This window comes from Esox lucius, chromosome 2 (assembly GCF_011004845.1).
Source record: "Esox lucius isolate fEsoLuc1 chromosome 2, fEsoLuc1.pri, whole genome shotgun sequence".
NCBI classification, from domain to species: domain Eukaryota; kingdom Metazoa; phylum Chordata; class Actinopteri; order Esociformes; family Esocidae; genus Esox; species Esox lucius.
In genome coordinates, this window is record NC_047570.1 from 33,762,172 (window position 1) to 33,778,818 (window position 16,647).

At 42.7% G+C, this 16,647-nt stretch overlaps 1 protein-coding gene and 2 long non-coding RNA genes across 3 annotated transcripts; 2 read left to right on the top strand and 1 right to left on the bottom strand.

The window, feature by feature from the left end:
* Positions 1 to 774: 774 nt before the first annotated feature.
* cpt1aa (carnitine palmitoyltransferase 1Aa (liver)) lies at positions 775 to 14,792 on the bottom strand. Its single transcript, XM_010895927.4, is given in 23 exon segments — positions 775 to 2,124; positions 2,327 to 2,419; positions 2,709 to 2,822; positions 2,950 to 3,102; positions 3,620 to 3,751; positions 4,081 to 4,245; positions 4,547 to 4,663; positions 4,858 to 4,963; positions 6,599 to 6,630; positions 6,632 to 6,688; positions 6,690 to 6,734; positions 6,736 to 6,790; positions 7,363 to 7,558; positions 8,214 to 8,250; positions 8,252 to 8,302; positions 9,079 to 9,186; positions 9,402 to 9,479; positions 9,578 to 9,715; positions 12,533 to 12,637; positions 12,864 to 13,035; positions 13,139 to 13,281; positions 13,413 to 13,571; positions 14,053 to 14,792. Coding segments are annotated over 22 exon segments (2,325 nt in total). The 5' UTR covers positions 13,554 to 13,571; positions 14,053 to 14,792; the 3' UTR covers positions 775 to 2,037.
* On the top strand, positions 9,728 to 12,865 carry LOC105025321. Its single transcript, XR_829117.2, has 3 exons — positions 9,728 to 10,132; positions 12,563 to 12,655; positions 12,777 to 12,865. It is a non-coding gene; the product is annotated as an uncharacterized LOC105025321 (long non-coding RNA).
* On the top strand, positions 13,560 to 15,937 carry LOC117595565. Its single transcript, XR_004576797.1, has 2 exons — positions 13,560 to 13,670; positions 15,207 to 15,937. It is a non-coding gene; the product is annotated as an uncharacterized LOC117595565 (long non-coding RNA).
* The last annotated feature ends 710 nt before the right edge of the window (positions 15,938 to 16,647 follow it).

Consider the following 16,647-nt stretch of genomic DNA (forward strand, 5'->3'; position numbering starts at 1 on the left):
ATTTGTATATATTCGTTTTAACAATTCTGCATATTAATATTCATGTCAAACTGCAAAAAACAGAGCACTAGACACCAGACATCAGCTGTGATGAGCGGTGTTAAATTCAGCCCGTGGCTATGTATCATCAGCTCTCTGATGTTTCCTGTTCAAAGAGGAATACAGCAACATAAAATGCCAGGACCTTCTCAGTGCAGGAGTTCAACACTTTTCTGTGTCCCCAGGTGTGAGTTATTACAGTACTTGTGGTGAATACATCTGTCAAAGCCACAACTGGCAGGTTTTTCTGGGTTGAGGAGACGCAGCAGAAATGTATATCACAGGTGTTGAACAGGTTCCACAAAGGGCCGAGTTTCTGCAGGTTTTTGCTCTGACCTTGAACTTGATTCACTAATAAGTACAATCATTTGGAACTACTCTCAGTGGGTTGTTTGTCTGAATTGGAAACCAATTTAGAGGAAAAAGCAAAAAAAACTGCGTACCCAAGGCCCTCCATAGACTTGGTTGGACACCGGGGATGTATGGTGTGGTGGTTCTTCTAATTAAAGAGCTCCATCTTCTGGGTTAGAAATGTAACGGCAGTTCAGATGACCGTGTTAAAAATAAATGTTGGCTGTCAGTTTCTCAAGTAGCAAAACTATCTTTTTTGTTTTGTATGTTTAGAATTCTTTTGCACCATGAGCCTAAATGAACATGACCCATGTGAGGTTTGCTTGTGACGGTCTAACGCAGCTCTGGGCATTTATCATTCAGCACGCAAAAACTAATGACAATTCACATTCACTTTTATTTTGTTTTGGCATTTATGCTGTTTTACATTTTAAATAATAAAACATGTAATAACAGCCAATGCAATAAAGAAAGAAAAAAAAAAAAGCAACCACAAAGTAATATCTTTCACAGCAGACTAATGCAATAGATAATACATTTCAAATACTTCTGAAATGTAAATATCAAGTTAAAATATTTACTTAAATGATATATTATACAACTGTACATCTAACAATTGACATGTAACATGTAATGGCCATGCCATTTAAATAAATACAGAAAATACACTTATTTTGATAGATTTTAGCAACCCTTTTACTACTTAGCCAATAAGCCAATAAGTCTTTAAGCTTTTACTTATAAATTCTCCAATGCTATCTTTCAATTATGCTAAAGCTAATTAGCAACTTCCATGAAACACAAAAATGCTATGCATGAGTTCATCTGACACTGGGTAAGCAGAAAAAGGGTTTTACTGACACATTCTTGCACAGTTCCATTAAGACTTAATAGTTATATTGTACTATCGATTACATTTAAGGCCAATTTTCTGGACACAGCTTTGAAATATTCCTGATACTGGACAAAAAAACCTGCTGAATAGAGAATAGAAAAACATTCTTAGGGGCTAGGCAAAGTGGACTAGGACTAATGTTTGGGCAACTGGCTCTTAAGTATAACCCTAAAACAGTCATTCATCGTACTTGTTAAAATATCTCAGACTCTACGCTGGTCAATATTAAGGACAGTATCACAGTCGTGGAAGACATCCTAAAATGTATGCTGAACCTCTGTCAACAGTTTTTTAGTGGTGTACAGAAAAATGGTAGAACAACCTGAGATCAACAGAGAACAAAACATAATTGCTCATTTCAAAACACGCAGTGAGCAACCAGAAAGAACTGCATGCAAGAAAATACTGGCTGAAATGTAAGCCCGGGCTGAAGCATCTAACTTGGTTACTCAGTGTGTATTTTTGGTCACTCCCTCTCTAGTCATTCTACATCCCACTAGACCTCAGTTAATTAAGGCAACAGCACTTTGAAACGAGCTGAGCGTAACCTCACCATAGGAAAATGGATGGCGTGTCAGCTTGTTTTGGTGCTAGCATGCGCTGTGTACACAACCTAAAAACGGCGGCCATATAGTGGCTGCTATTCACCTTTTGTTCATACTGTACGTATGCTTTTCAAAACACCTAAGACCTTATTAAAATTTAAGTGTACAGAAGTTTAAGTTGACGTTGTCTCAAGGGGGAACAATAAATCACACCGTGGAATTTTCACCCAGCTGAAATAAGGCCAAAAGGTCAAGCATGGCCCGTTTGATGTGGTTTCCGAAGCGATGAGAGTCCTGTTGGAAAGAACGGGAACAATTCAGAACGGATACGTTGTAACTCCAAGAAAGTATAGCGCGGGCATAAGACGAGAGGTGGCGGGAATCAAATGCATGTTTGTCTGTGAGCCAGGCAATGGCAATGCCTTTGAGTTAGTATTCAAGTGAGCAGAAGCAGTTTGAAAGCCACATTCAAGAATGGCTGGAGGAACCCACTGACCGTCTCTGGGCTGGAGTGCTTGCTGGAGATGTGGAAGTTGATGAGGTTGTCTCCCAGGATGATGTAGGACACACCATATCCATCATCTGCCACCTGACACACAGAAACAAACAGTCAGCGGACGCCCTCCCACACACGCAATAAAAGCACAGGGTTTCCATCCCGGCAACTATTAGATGGCTAAATAAGAGAAAAGTTAGGTCATTCGAGTGTGAAGCACTTTCCAAACACTTAACATTAATAAGATTGTGCAATTAGGTTTTTCAAAGGGCTTTAACAAAAGGCGGTGGACAAAACATGACGTAACCTCATTTCAATGTAATGTCCTGTTAATGAATTCTCCCGAGTAAATAACTCCGTTCCAGTCAGGCAGCGAACTCACCGGCCCAAAGCCTCCCCCACTGGACACATACTCCGGGTGATTGACCAGGTCAAACAGCTCTACCTGCTGAAGGGGGGTCTGACTGGTTGAAAGCCTCCAGGGCTCCGACAGCACCTACAGTCAAGGAGACGGATGGATGCGCAAACACACACACACTTATACAGACCTCTAAAAGGAAAACCTGCTTAATTCCACTTCCTGGGTTGACCGTACATCCTGAACTAAATGCGGCTCATTAGACCTCTTTCAGGAAAGGCGAGTCCACGCCCAGGTACTTGGAGACTACGTAGAGGCAGAAGAGATGGCGGTCGATGCCTTTCCCGGTCATGGCCAGGCGGTAAAGCTGCTGATGTCTCTGGGCCGCTTCTTTCAGCAGCTTCAGACGCAGCTCTCTCTGCAGAGAGACAGGACAGAGTGAATTCTGAAAAACAGCTCCAGTTCAGAGTACCAGACTGGTTCTGAGTACCGGTCACATGGTTGTGATGATACCAGCGTCGCCATATTTCTTTCAATAATGCCAAAAATGTAACCACGAAACAGTAACTCTTTGGTCTGTTAAGAACCTGGGGCAGGTAGAATAGCTATAGTGTTGTACAACTAAATGAGACTAGGACTGTCTCTTTAAAGGTAAATCCCCTTCCTGTTGTTTCCTAACCACAAATTCAACAAATATCACCATACCAGCACCGTCTTGGCCCTAAACTACATGTATCACCATACCAGCACCGTCTTGGCCCTAAACTACATGTATCACCATACCAGCACCGTCTTGGCCTCAAACGTCATGCTCTGTTGGTGAACTACCAAGAAGGAACGGAAAGACCGGCGACAACAAACTTGTATGTCTCATCCTTTTCTGACAAAGCAAAACAGGCTACAAAAGAAAACCGTTGAAGAGTCACGATCCTCACCGGGTTGTCTTCCATCATGCAGCGAACAAATGCGCAGGTCTCCTTGGTGCAGGAACGCACCGTCTCCGTGCGCCCCTCCCGGAACATGCGCGTCATGGAAGCCTCGTAGGTCAGACAGAACCGGCCTTTGTCCTGAAACACGCATTCAGTTGAATTGAACGTCAGGTCCAGTTTGAATACACAACAGATAACAGCATCCGTTAGCCACAGGCACTATTACCGAGCATTTCCAATCGCAACCTCATCAGAACTAGGCCACTTACAGCATAATTCCTTAACGCTGGTTTTAATCTCAATGTCATACAGCGGATACATTCCCTACCTGGGTTTTCATAATAAAAATTATTTCCCCACTTCCAACTGTGTAGTTAACAAATCCTCGCTACTTGGCCAACGGAATAATCCAATTGGCCCGTCTTCACGGCTGCCAGTCCACAGTGGCGCAGGCGGTCAGAGCGTACCCTGAAGTGGGCCAGCTGCAGGGCGATCTGGATGAAGGCGTCAGGGCTGGTGCGACACTTTTTGATCAGGCCCTTCCCGAAGCTGTTGAAGGGGATAGTGTGGCAGTCGACGTCGTCCGCCAGAGCCTTGGCCACCACCAGGGAGCGGGCGATGGCCGTCTGGCACTGAGCCGCCGCGCAGAGGGAACAGACAGACACTCAATTAGGCAGCTGAACTCTGTCCAAGACGGATTTTAACCGCGGGGGAGACGCGGGGTCCTCAGAAAGATGAGACCTACAGATGGTCGGGAAGCTTAGAAATCTCAAGGTTCTGCAGACTTGGGGACCGCCATGACCTTGAGAAACAGAAAAGGCCTGTGCGTGCATCAACAAGAGACGCAAATCATAAAGGCAATACACGTATTCTGAAAAGGGGAACGGCCCCTACGACACGTTGGTTTCACCCATTCTCTCTGTGGGGGCCTACCTCTGCAGGAATGTTCCACTGCAGCCTCTGAGGGCCCGGGAGGGAGGGATGTGGGTCGCCTTTGCAGTGGCCATCCTCTGTGTAACCCAGCTTCACAGGGTCCATCGACAACACGTGCTATAATTAGATAAAATAACTGAGCAAAATGCACACACACACACACACACTCACACTCACACACACACACTCACACACTCTCTCTCACACACACACACTTTCTCCGACCAGTTAGCCATCTATTCATAAGCCATACAGACGCACACAGTGCGAGCGCATTTAAAGAAGCAGAACTTAGGGGTCTAATCCGTTACCTCCCACAGGTGCCCTATGATGGGGGCATCGGCCCAGCTGTGCTCCGCGTTCAGACCCATCGTCCCATTCTTGAACACAATGAGGTTAAAGGACTTATCAAACCATCTACCGGAAAAACACAGACAGCCAAGACAGCGCTTCAGGCATGGACCAGGACACCAACTCTGGATACAGCGTTCTGTTAGCCTTTCCTGAGATTCATAGGCATGCAAATTTGTGAATTAAGGTGTACAGTAATAAAAATCACCATGATCTTATTTAATGCAAATAAAAATACTTTGTGCCGGCTCCAGGTTTAAGCAGTTGCTTAAGCAGGGTTCTTACAATTTTTAAAGACAATTTCAATGTTTTTCAATACCTTTTTAAGACCTTAACAAATATAATTTAAAACCCAAAATGTAGCTTTTTGCATTGCGCTGCATTGCCATTAAACCTGATGTTTTACCTGCTACACAGAACACATTTTTTCAAAAGGGGAGAAGAGCAGACGAAGAACGTTATTTGTAATAATGGGTATGTAAAATAGGTTAACGTTTTTCATAATTATTAAGTTGCTCCTTCATGTCTTTATTAGGGGTGAACTGGGACAGTCGTTCGCCGTCCATCACCCAACTTTTACCAAACCAAGGTTGGTGTGTCAGCTGAGCTGTGACATCTTCCAAAAAAAAAAAACTAAATCCAGAAAATAGGCAGGCGAAAGTAATGCCAGAAGTCCAAAGCGCTGAAACAAACATTTGCTGCAAATCTGCAGGAATTTTTCCCTACTTAATAGGCCAGTATGAGTTACCATTATTTGTATGAATTCTTAATGACACAATACACCCAATCAGTCACTGATTTTAAATGGGGCGTTCCTAAAGGTTGGATGGCTGATGGCAATGATGAATGCTTGATGGCTGTAGGGCAGCGCCTATGTAAGATTGCCCCTCCCAGCATTATTTCGTAATACCACCCCAAACTCCCCTCAAGATATGTGGCGTAGCTCTGCTGCTCTCTTATCAATTTCACGGTCTAGGTCCACCAAATTGCACCTTGCCTCGTACTCGTTTCCTGCCGGCGCCAACCACCTCCGAAACCTATCGTCCTCCAACTACTTTTCATTGAACTTGCATCTCCACATCTTGGCTCATCTCTATCCAGCAACTACTGACGTCAACGAAAAGATGACACGCAGCCAGACGTCAACATCTGCAGCTAGATAACGTAACGTAAAACCTATATTAATGGCAGAGTCCCTCATTGTCTAACACTAAGTTAATCAAACACATAGGCGCTAATTAGACGTTTTACCTGCAGTGATACTGTGCAAAAAAAAAAATCCATCAACCTTAAATGCACCGTCTGCAAATGTAATACCTACAGCAAATTTACAGTACATTTAAGACAATTTATGACCTTAATTTCCCTGATTTATTTCTAAAACTTTTAAGGCTTTTTTAAGGAGCCACGGAAACCCTGTTAGGGCCCCCGACCGCTGGGGGGGCCTCTGACTGCTAGGGAGCCCTGGACCGACAGGGGAGGAGGGGGCCCCCAAATCACATTTTGCTTTATGGCCCCCAAAAGCACTAGAGCTGGCACTGAATATACTGTTATAAATTTCCCAGGGCCACCTGAGATTTTTCAACCTAATTCATGTGAATTTCTAAGCATTTATCAAAATCATGTCATAGTCCTCGAAAGGTATAACTATGCAGACCTCTAAATTGTGTAGACAGGAAGGATAGGAGCCCTCACCCTCACCTGTCCATAGCATTGCCGTGGAGCAGGCACTTGGGCGTAGCTGTCCAGGGAGCGGACGGGATCGTCGGCAACGTAGCGCTGCTCTGTGTCCGTCCAGCGTAACAAAGAAGGCAGCCTTCTCCACCGCGTCCAGGGACCCGCTTGTTCCTGCCCTGCCTCAGGTATGCCTCGCGGGCTTCAGCCCAGGGCACCCTGCCACACAACGGGGATACTTTGACTTTCTAAATAATGAATCGTTTTAATGTGGGTACATATCAAGCCGGTTTCCTGATTTGGTCAAGGGTTGGCAATACATAATAGCTTGAATAAAGATTCAACTAACTACCTGGAGCCCTTATGGTGTACCGCTCACAAACACTTGACCTTTGAATCCTGTTACCATGGCAGTTTATATTTGTGTGTGAGGTTGATAGCGCCCCTCAAAAGCGATGGGATGAACCAGCAAACTACACGTGTCGATCTGGTATCGAAAAACAACTGGATATCTCTTTGAACTTTGCTCTGCCAAGCTACTTAAATGCACGAGTAGTTAATAATTTCCCACACAAGCCACTCTGCTACTGCCCAGTAATTACGGCAACGCATTCGAAACCATTTTGGTACAAAGCACTTACACAAGCTCTTAAATGAGAGCGACATCCATTCTTTCTCACACTGCTTCATCTGAACGTGGTTTCGACCTAGGTGCCACAAGTCATGAGACGGCGCTCACCGACATCTCTAGAAAAAGCGTTGGCTAGGTCACTTAGATGGTGCCGGCGTACCTGTCCCCAGCGGTGAGGGCGGCAGGGTCTCCTCCCCAAACTGGGGTTCGGAGGTTGTCGGCCAGGATGCGCTCCATCTGCTGCTCTATGGCCCGCGGCGACAGGACCCGGCCATCATAGAACATGGGCACCTTGAAGTAGCGCCCCTTGTGGTAGACGGCGATATGCCTGCTGTCGCGCATGTGCTGAAGGGTATCTTAGAGGGGAAATAAGGACAGGTGACAGCGGGTTTACATTTAACTTTGGTTTGGAAAGAGAGGGATTTTTTTTTTAAATGTACATGTAAAGGTGGATATGAAAGTACTACGTCTAAAACTGGGTTGTAATGTGGCTAAGAAGATTAATATTGAAGTGATATAGGGGTTCAAAACTGTTGTTTCAGGCAAAACATTTAGAAGAGTGTGATCTTACGCACATAATATTGTGGACATAAATTCCAAGCATCATGAGAAATCCACTGGGTTGTTTTTTTGCCATGAAACACTAGTTTCAAATGATAATGAAACTGAGAGGGTGAAACACAAGGGGTCTACAAGGGTCAAATTCAGGACACCTTTGAGCTTCAGTCACAAATACATGTTTCATCTCAGGGCCGGAATCTTTTTCCGATTCTGGGATCGAGCAAACCCCTTTATCCTTTAAATGCCATTTGGTCAGTGCAAAAGCCCATGCTGGCTTTTATACATAAATATAAATCTCAGAATATATATACGAAGTGCACTTGGGTCTTGCTAAATAATAGAACACTAAAAATACTGTGTTCAATGTAACACTTTCTTGCACACATTACATGGTTCTTAGAACTGCTTAAGTGTGTGTTCGAGAGACCAGGGAAGAAGGGGCTATCCTACCCTGTTTTTCTAGGCCTGGAATACGACTGGTGTTGAAAAATGCGCTCATATTGCGCTGAACACATTGGAATGGTATTTTGAAGCATGAGCTGAAAGGCAAAAGGAAAATAGAAAAACTGAAAAATGACTTAAGCACAAAAGCCTGCCCTCCTACAAACTGATGGGGGGGGGGGGGGGGGTGCAATCGGGAAAGGAAAAATCTGAATGTTTCAAACTGTGAGAAAAAAATATATAATAATAATAATGGAAAAGAAATGAAAGGGGAGTTATTGTCTTTAAAATACTGAACGACTGGAGGGGATACAGAAGGGACTGATCTTGTGTCACCAGCATGGTCCACACCGCATGAATCAAAAGCACCGGCCCTGGATGCAAACACGATTACAGTACACTTCCTTCCTTATATTCAGTGGCAGTTATTTCAACAAGGACGTTTAGCCCGCCTACCCCAAAAAAGGGACGAATTGAGACCAAACGGGGAAGAGCACGTGTTTGTCCTCCATGGAGCATGGCTGGCGTTTCAATGGCAGACACGGGTAAATTCAAACAAAAACAACGGTGAACGGTGATGGATGCCGGGTCCTGTGACAGTAGCTGTCCCTCATCTTACCCTGTTTCCAGGCCCGGGAGGCGGGACGTATTAAACAAGCGCTTCCCATTGGGGCGGAGCAAAGAGGGACTCGTTTATCCAGTGCAAAAAAGCTGCAACCACAGATAAAATCCGGGTCAGCCGGTGTGGAAAACAGAACACAAGATCTCATGTCATTTGGTAGTAATACAGAGGGGAAAGGGACACGCTGGGGTAGTCAAGCAAACGGGTGAAAAGGTTGTGAATGCAGCAGTGGAAAACTCCAGGACAATTTACCGGTTTGATCTGTGCTCGGTCCAGCATTCTCCTGTACAGCATGATGGCATGGATCGCATTGCCTGCCCGGGCGGCCTGGAGACTGGTGGGAAACACATACAGGAAGTCCTAAGAGAGAAGAGAGGGAGAATTAAGAAAAATAATAAGCTAAAATGAAAGAGAGACAGATTAATAAACGGCAGATAAAAATATTAATTATTAAGTGCTAATCTAATTAAAGACAGTTTGCTTTGTACCAGATTCATTAACACACCTACACACGTATGCACTTAAACCAATTTGTAGTTGCTTGATGATATAGGATGCTAGTTTCCAACTGTTACCATGGCATAGTAGTTGCTGTTGACCATGATTGGTCCACGTCCTCTTAGGTAGATGTACTCCTCCCACCAATCACTGACCTGTAAATCAGTCACACCAGCAGAGAAACCTACAACTGTAAGCTATAAAACCTTAACATTTATGGAATATTACAAAATACACAATTCATGTAACTTGCATAGTTTGTAGACCACCAGGATTTGAGTTTCAGGTACCACTGAAGTCTGGGACCCAGGCCTTTCTCAAAATCCTTGGCAAGACTCTCCATCCTCGCATACTGTTCGTCGTCCATGAGCGGACAAGCAGATTCAAGGTACTAGAGGAAAGAACAAACACATATGACAGACAATCTAACACCACCAAGGCTTTTTCGAGGGCAACATTTAAGACGTTTACTAAAACGTGTAATCCGTCACCAGGGCTGAGGCAGTGGTGACATTTTCTCAGGCGCCGTCAAGAAAATTAGTGCCGGTCTCGCGGTGACTTACAGTTAATTAACATAAATACATTCGGCATCTCTAGGCCTCCGTGCACACGAGCCCGTTAGGAACATCAGTTTCTCTTAAAAGTCTAATAAATAGCTGCATAACAAACGCCAAGCGCTGCGTTTATTTCAGGCAGGTCTTAAGGAACCATGACACGAAGAAAACATTTTCACAGGATAGCGTGTCGCGCCAGACGCCAAAACACAAGTCGAGCGTGTGCACATGGGGCTGTTACAGGGAGATAAAAGGTACACTGTTCACAATACTGTTGGGTTATTAGCAATACACGTCTAACGTTAGTCTGTATTCGGAATGCAACATTATCAGCCGGGCGAGGGGAAAAACGTATATCTGCATGCCCTACAATTAAGGGAGCATTTAGGGTCCTTATCCAATGATGACAGTTAGGAATAACGGGCGTAAAAGGGTTCCCCATCCCCAGAAATATAAATCATAAAAATTAGAACATATGGGTTTCGTCAAATGTATAGATCTCCCGTAATGCTTTTTGAAAACATAATGGCAGTGGGCCTCGCGACTGCAGTGTTTTCCTAAGGCAGCGGCTTTACACCGCCTAACCAGGAAACGACGAGGAATTGTGGTTTGTTTATGCATTGTAATATTCCAGTAGACAGGGTGGAGTTGTGGTTTGTTTATGCATTGTAATATTCCAGTAGACAGGGTGGAGTTGTGGTTTGTTTATGCATTGTAATATTCCAGTAGACATGGCGGAGTTGTGGTTTGTGTATGGATTGTAATATTCCAGTAGACAGGGTGGAGTTGTGGTTTTGTGTATGGATTTGTAATATTTCCAGTAGACAGGGCGGAGTTGTGGTTTGTGTATGCATTGTAATATTCCAGTAGACAGGGCGGAGTTGTGGTTTGTGTATGGATTGTAATATTCCAGTAGACAGGGCGGAGTTGTGGTTTGTGTATGGATTGTAATATTCCAGTAGACAGGGCGGAGTTGTGGTTTGTGTATGGATTGTAATATTCCAGTAGACAGGGCGGAGTTGTGGTTTGTGTATGGATTGTAATATTCCAGTAGACAGGGCGGAGTTGTGGTTTGTGTATGGATTGTAATATTCCAGTAGACAGGGCGGAGTTGTGGTTTGTGTATGCATTGTAACATTCCAGTAGACAGGGCGGAGTTGTGGTTTGTTTATGCATTGTAATATTCCAGTAGACATGGCGGAGTTGTGGTTTGTTTATGCATTGTAATATTCCAGTAGACATGGCGGAGTTGTGGTTTGTGTATGGATTGTAATATTCCAGCCAGACAACACAGAGACATAATGATGCATGAAAAAGAGGCCATATATGAAACCATAGATAAGGTACCGGATGAAAACAGGGAAATATATATGTTGGGTGATATCACTATTGATTAGTTTACCCCCAACTGTCTACTGAAAAAGAAAAGCTGCTTCCTGAGACCAATGTTTGCAACCTGACCCATGTTTTGACACTACCAAACAGAACATTCAGTTAAAAGCCCAGCACAACATAATCAACTTGTATTAATCATATTTTTACCAATATGGCAGTGACTGTTGCACTTTTATTCCAGCACTGTCTTTATTTACATTCAAGGAAATCGACCAAAAAGTGCTTTAGATTTTAAGGTAAAATATCAATTTATCTGTGAATTTCAATGTGTGGTTAGGCCCAATGTCTAGCTGGAAGATCCACTTATGTACAAGTTTCTATCTACTGGTAACGGACACCCAGTGTTTGTCTCAAATATCCTGGTATAAATAACCCTGCGCTGGTGTGAGTGGCCTTGTTTTAGCTGACCATACCACTTGGTTCCAAAAGTGTCAATGAAGTTCAGTGAAACACCCGGCACCTACATTTGGCAAAACACCTACATTTGTTGGTTGCTGTCAATAAAGGCTTTTTTTCTGGCATCCATTCCAAAAAGGCAAATTGGCTAAATGCTATTTTAAATGTTGCCTCCTGAACTGTCTCAGTGTGGAGTCAGAAGCATTGCATCCTCTACCAGGCAGGTTTACCATTGTTCTACTGGTTTTTAACTTGTTCATTTTCGCCCTCATACCTTTTTTTTTATGACACATATTTATGAAGGTCAACAACCATGTGTCCTTTTCATTGGACAATATTTAGTTACAGAAGTCCACAGGCTAATGTACAAACTTTTTAGCCAACCATTACCTGGACATTCTGTTCTTGAGGCTTCCTAGTAGGTAATTTGGATGGACACTTATTTGGTCCTCATGTTGTCAGACAGCAGCAACAGATGCAAATGCAAAGCCTAATAGCAAGACTATACAGTGACAGCTCACTTGTGTATGTACTAACAATACAACTGAGAAATAAAAAAAGTGTATATAAGAACGCCTTTAGTCAGACAGTGGACAAAAAATTTAATACCTGTTAATTCTACTGCCTAGCTAAATATATAGACTAGACAACTGAAGACCAATGAGGGGATGGTAAAGATGTGGGGCAATCATATCCCTCGATTCATTCCCTTGGCTCGTTTCTTAACATTTTCCTAAAACTTTTCATGACATTTTCATAACCTTTCAAAACTGAAATGTTATGCAAAAACATGTTGTACAATATGGCACACCTCTCTCACGTAATCTAGAAAGACGCTAAGATATTTTGTTTCTGTCACTTACTCTGCTGATGGTTTCCTTCACTGATGGCAGAGGAAGCTGTGGTAAGGACGTCTGGAAGCTGTACAACTGGGGGTTACGCATGCCTGAGAAGATCTTCACCAGGACCTGGAATGACAATCATGGGTTGGTCCATTAAAGGGCAAATCTGCAATATATTTCTACTAGTCCATTTGGGTGGGAAATTCTTTCTAAGATGTGCCTTTATTGGTTTCCAACTCTGGTTTCTAATTATTCTAATTCCTAGACTTGTCCCACCCACTGTCAGACACCCCTTCCAGGCATTTCTTGCCCACCAGGCAACGTGTTTCGCGGCTGATTGCCGTCTACTCACCAGCCAGATGCGTGTCCTCCATGTCATGGTGCCGTGGCGGGCATACATCCAGCCATGCCAGGAGAGCAGCCACCTGAGGGCGTTTCGCATGGTGAATATGATAACCACCCAGAGCCCAGTGCCAACTAGCACTCCGCCGACCAGCTGCTGCGTCTCAAAGGACATGTATCGACTGCAAGGATCGAGGCAAACCGTCAGACTCTGGCCGTAAACATCAGTGACATTATAAAGTTAAGTCAATGCTATCGGACAGTTAATGACCGCCAAGGTTTTACCTCACAGGCAGATGAGTGCCAACTTTGGTAAACAAACCCAAGGAAGGGTCCGCTTGGATGTACTTTGCCCTCCCCATGTACAGTCCCACCACTAACATAAGGCCGGTGGGGCTGCCAGGATAAACACCAGTCAGTACCCCATTCTGTGGAGGAAATTATATTAAGCCGGGAGGATACCTGTTTGAAACGTCAACATCATCATCAACCGTGTTTGCTTTGTGTAAATGTAATCTGCTATGTGACACGTGTCTGGTTTAAATAAGCGATGAAGCACCTTGAAGCGGATGAACTTTTTCTTCCAGGAGTGCAGGCCAGAAAGGTAGATTTGTCTCAAGGCCTCGTGGCTGAGCTGCAGATCAATGCCATCTGGAGAGACAGTGAACTGGAACGCCACCGCCTGGTGAGCTTCTGCCATGTTTCCGCCAGAGATTCTCTAAAGTCAAAAACACATGACAAAACACGCAATCCCTTCATCACAAGATGACACGTGACACACACAGCTCGGCTACAAGAATAGAAAGGACCAACTCTGGTAAGCTACTTTTAGTAGCTAGCTAATAACGACACCACTTTCAAGTTGCGATGGTAAAGCCGAAGTGTTTGGCCAACTGACAGTCTCAGATCATGCGCAGCACTACTTCAAAAGACAACCTGAATTGCTAAGTCAGTAGAACAGGAATTCAATTTTTGTAAACCATGCCCAGTCTAAAAAAAAAAAAAACAGTTGTATATAACGCCGGTACTAGATACGATGCGGTTACGTAGGGGTAAATTGCGTGGCCCTCAGTGGATTGCTAGTTAGCTAGCTATACAGTAGTCACCGCAGCGCAGGTAGCTAACGTTACCTAGCTAGAAAACGCTAGATGGCAAGCTAAAACGTAAGATTGGCATATAAAAGCAACAATCGAACTCACATAGTATCTTCAGAGGACTCCTTTCAACTATATTTTCGTTACAAATCACTTCGAACGAGATATCAACGACACCACGTTAGCTAGCTACTGTCGGCAACAAGGGAAGTGTAGTAGACTACGTCATATGCTCTTGTGCGTTCCACGATAGTTTATGAAATATTTGGGGTCATGTAACTGTCATCTCTATTTATTTTTATTTCTCATTTTAAATATGTTTTTTTGTTAAATGTTCGGATTTTTTATTAGTTCTAAATTATTGTCTACATGTTTTCATGACTGTTAAAAAAAATAAGTATGCATAGATAAAAAGCAGCGGTTAATGTTTATGCGTTTATGTTCTGTATCCCAAATAAAGTAAGGGAGAGGTAGGCTACACCTTAAAGTCTTTAATAATATATTCCCCAACCAATGCATACAACTCCAGATTAGCAGATATTAATAAAAACAATCCACCTTCTGTTACACTATCTAAAACAACTCATGTTTATGAGTAATATTTTTTTGAACGATCTGGTTCGACACCTAGAAAGTAACAGTTGCAACTGTACTCGGGAATGTGAAAGAAATGTTGGCTATTTTGTTGCCGAATTAAATAGATTTATTATGAATTCTTTTCTGGTTGGCACATTTTTATGGAAGCTGCTCCAAGATTTATTTCCATTTCTTGTTGAATTATCCCCCCCAATTGACTCCCTTAAACTAGACAACAACAAGAAAACCATCAACTGTGCATCCTTTTCAAAATGTTGTTTTAGTAATATTGTCTGTCTTGGTAATTTTTGTATATTCTTGCAAAAAATAAATCTGTGATATTGTATGTATGTAGCCCCTAGTGGTAGTTCAAAAGAGAATTCCATTAAACAAGGTCCTATTCTTTTAACATAGCTTGTGTGTTGATAAAAACATAAAATATAATACTAATTCATACAAATAGGTTTTGGGCCTGCAACATGTTATATACACGTGTCAAGTGTGTATGCTGATTTTTGTATGTTTACCTATGGTGTATCTCTGTTTTGCATATTAGTGGGTCGGTGTCAATGGGTACAGATTTACACATGAAGAGCTTTAACACATCAATGAAATGTGTTAAAGCTCTTCATGTGTTAAAGTTCTTTTTACATGAGTAGTTATCACAAAGTTCTTGTACCCAGCCTGGAACCCCAAAGAGCAAGCCACAGTGGCAGTGTCTGTGTGCAGAATCCAGATCAGCTGCACAACCAGGAGAACCAAGGACAACCAGATGGAGGAGGAACAGGACAAGCAAGTGGAGAACAACCGGGGCAACCAGGTTGGCTCTGGGCAGGGACAGTTGGAATCATCAGGCAGCAAACAGATCTCCAACACAACCAGGAGGACCAAGGACAGGAACAGTTAGGAGTCGGCAGGCCAGGTAGTACTGAGGCATGGTCCAAGGGCTTGTGTCACCAGAAACATTAGAGAATGCATTAGAGGGATAAAAGATACCTAAGATAGATATAATTCAGACTGACCCTTTTCCCAAACACATAAACGAATGCAACGACAGACTGACCCTTGTCTGCCTGCACAATACTATGGCAGCATAACACTCGGGACTGAGAAGGGGGTCCAGAGCCACTGTGGCTCCATCTCAAGATACAGCAAGAGAGGTTGTTTATTTATTTATATTTTTATAAATTATTCCTGAAACATTCCTGGAATATTTTGTTACATTCAAGCAAACTGAAATACCTACAGTATGTTATTTTTATTAATTGAAAACAAATCCCTGCTTTAGCTAACCGTCATAACAACTTGCTCTTGTGTATGTATGTTTGTTTTTTTCTTTGTAGAATATCTGCAAGAAAGTCAGTTTTAACTTTCCAGCTACCAAATATATCAAAATAAAATTAAGCTGATGTCATTTCACCCTCCAGAATAGCTTGCTGTAGTTATGAAATATTGCTGCACACATTGATAATAAAAACAAAAACCGTTATTACTGTAGGCCTATATAATCAGCAGATGGCGATATTGGGTAGCTTTTGTCTACAGCTACTCCTATTTCTGCCCTCAAATTATTATTGCCACTGTTAGAATACCAAATTCAGTTAGCAAGATAGCTCCATTTAGCCTACAAAAAATAAATACATTATTTCGTCAATTCCTTACAATTATTCATCATCAGATACCATAGCCATTTTGTCCTCTTAACTCAATAAATGAATAAAAAACTATTTCAAATGATTTGTTTGTTAATATTAAGAAAAGTAGTCACTATGCATTATGCAATATTAGAAATTATTGAGGCATGTTTAGACCTTATGCAAACTAAGCTGGCTAGCATCTATTTACATTCAGTAGCCTACAGTTGTCATTAACTTTCTTATTCTATAACCAGGCGTCCCTAATTTATTTTTACCAAAGACTGCATATGTTAAGACATCACAAAGTAATCTCAGCCGTACAGTCAGTGTGTTCGGGGTCTTGTCGTGTAAATTCATCTTGAAAGCGAAACTTGATTTAACTGTTTCCAGGAATACACCAGTAAATACAGATGAAGCAAGCGTATGCCTTGTTAGATCCGACGCTTGTCGTGATTAACTTTGAATAAATTGTGCCGATTTCTGTCTA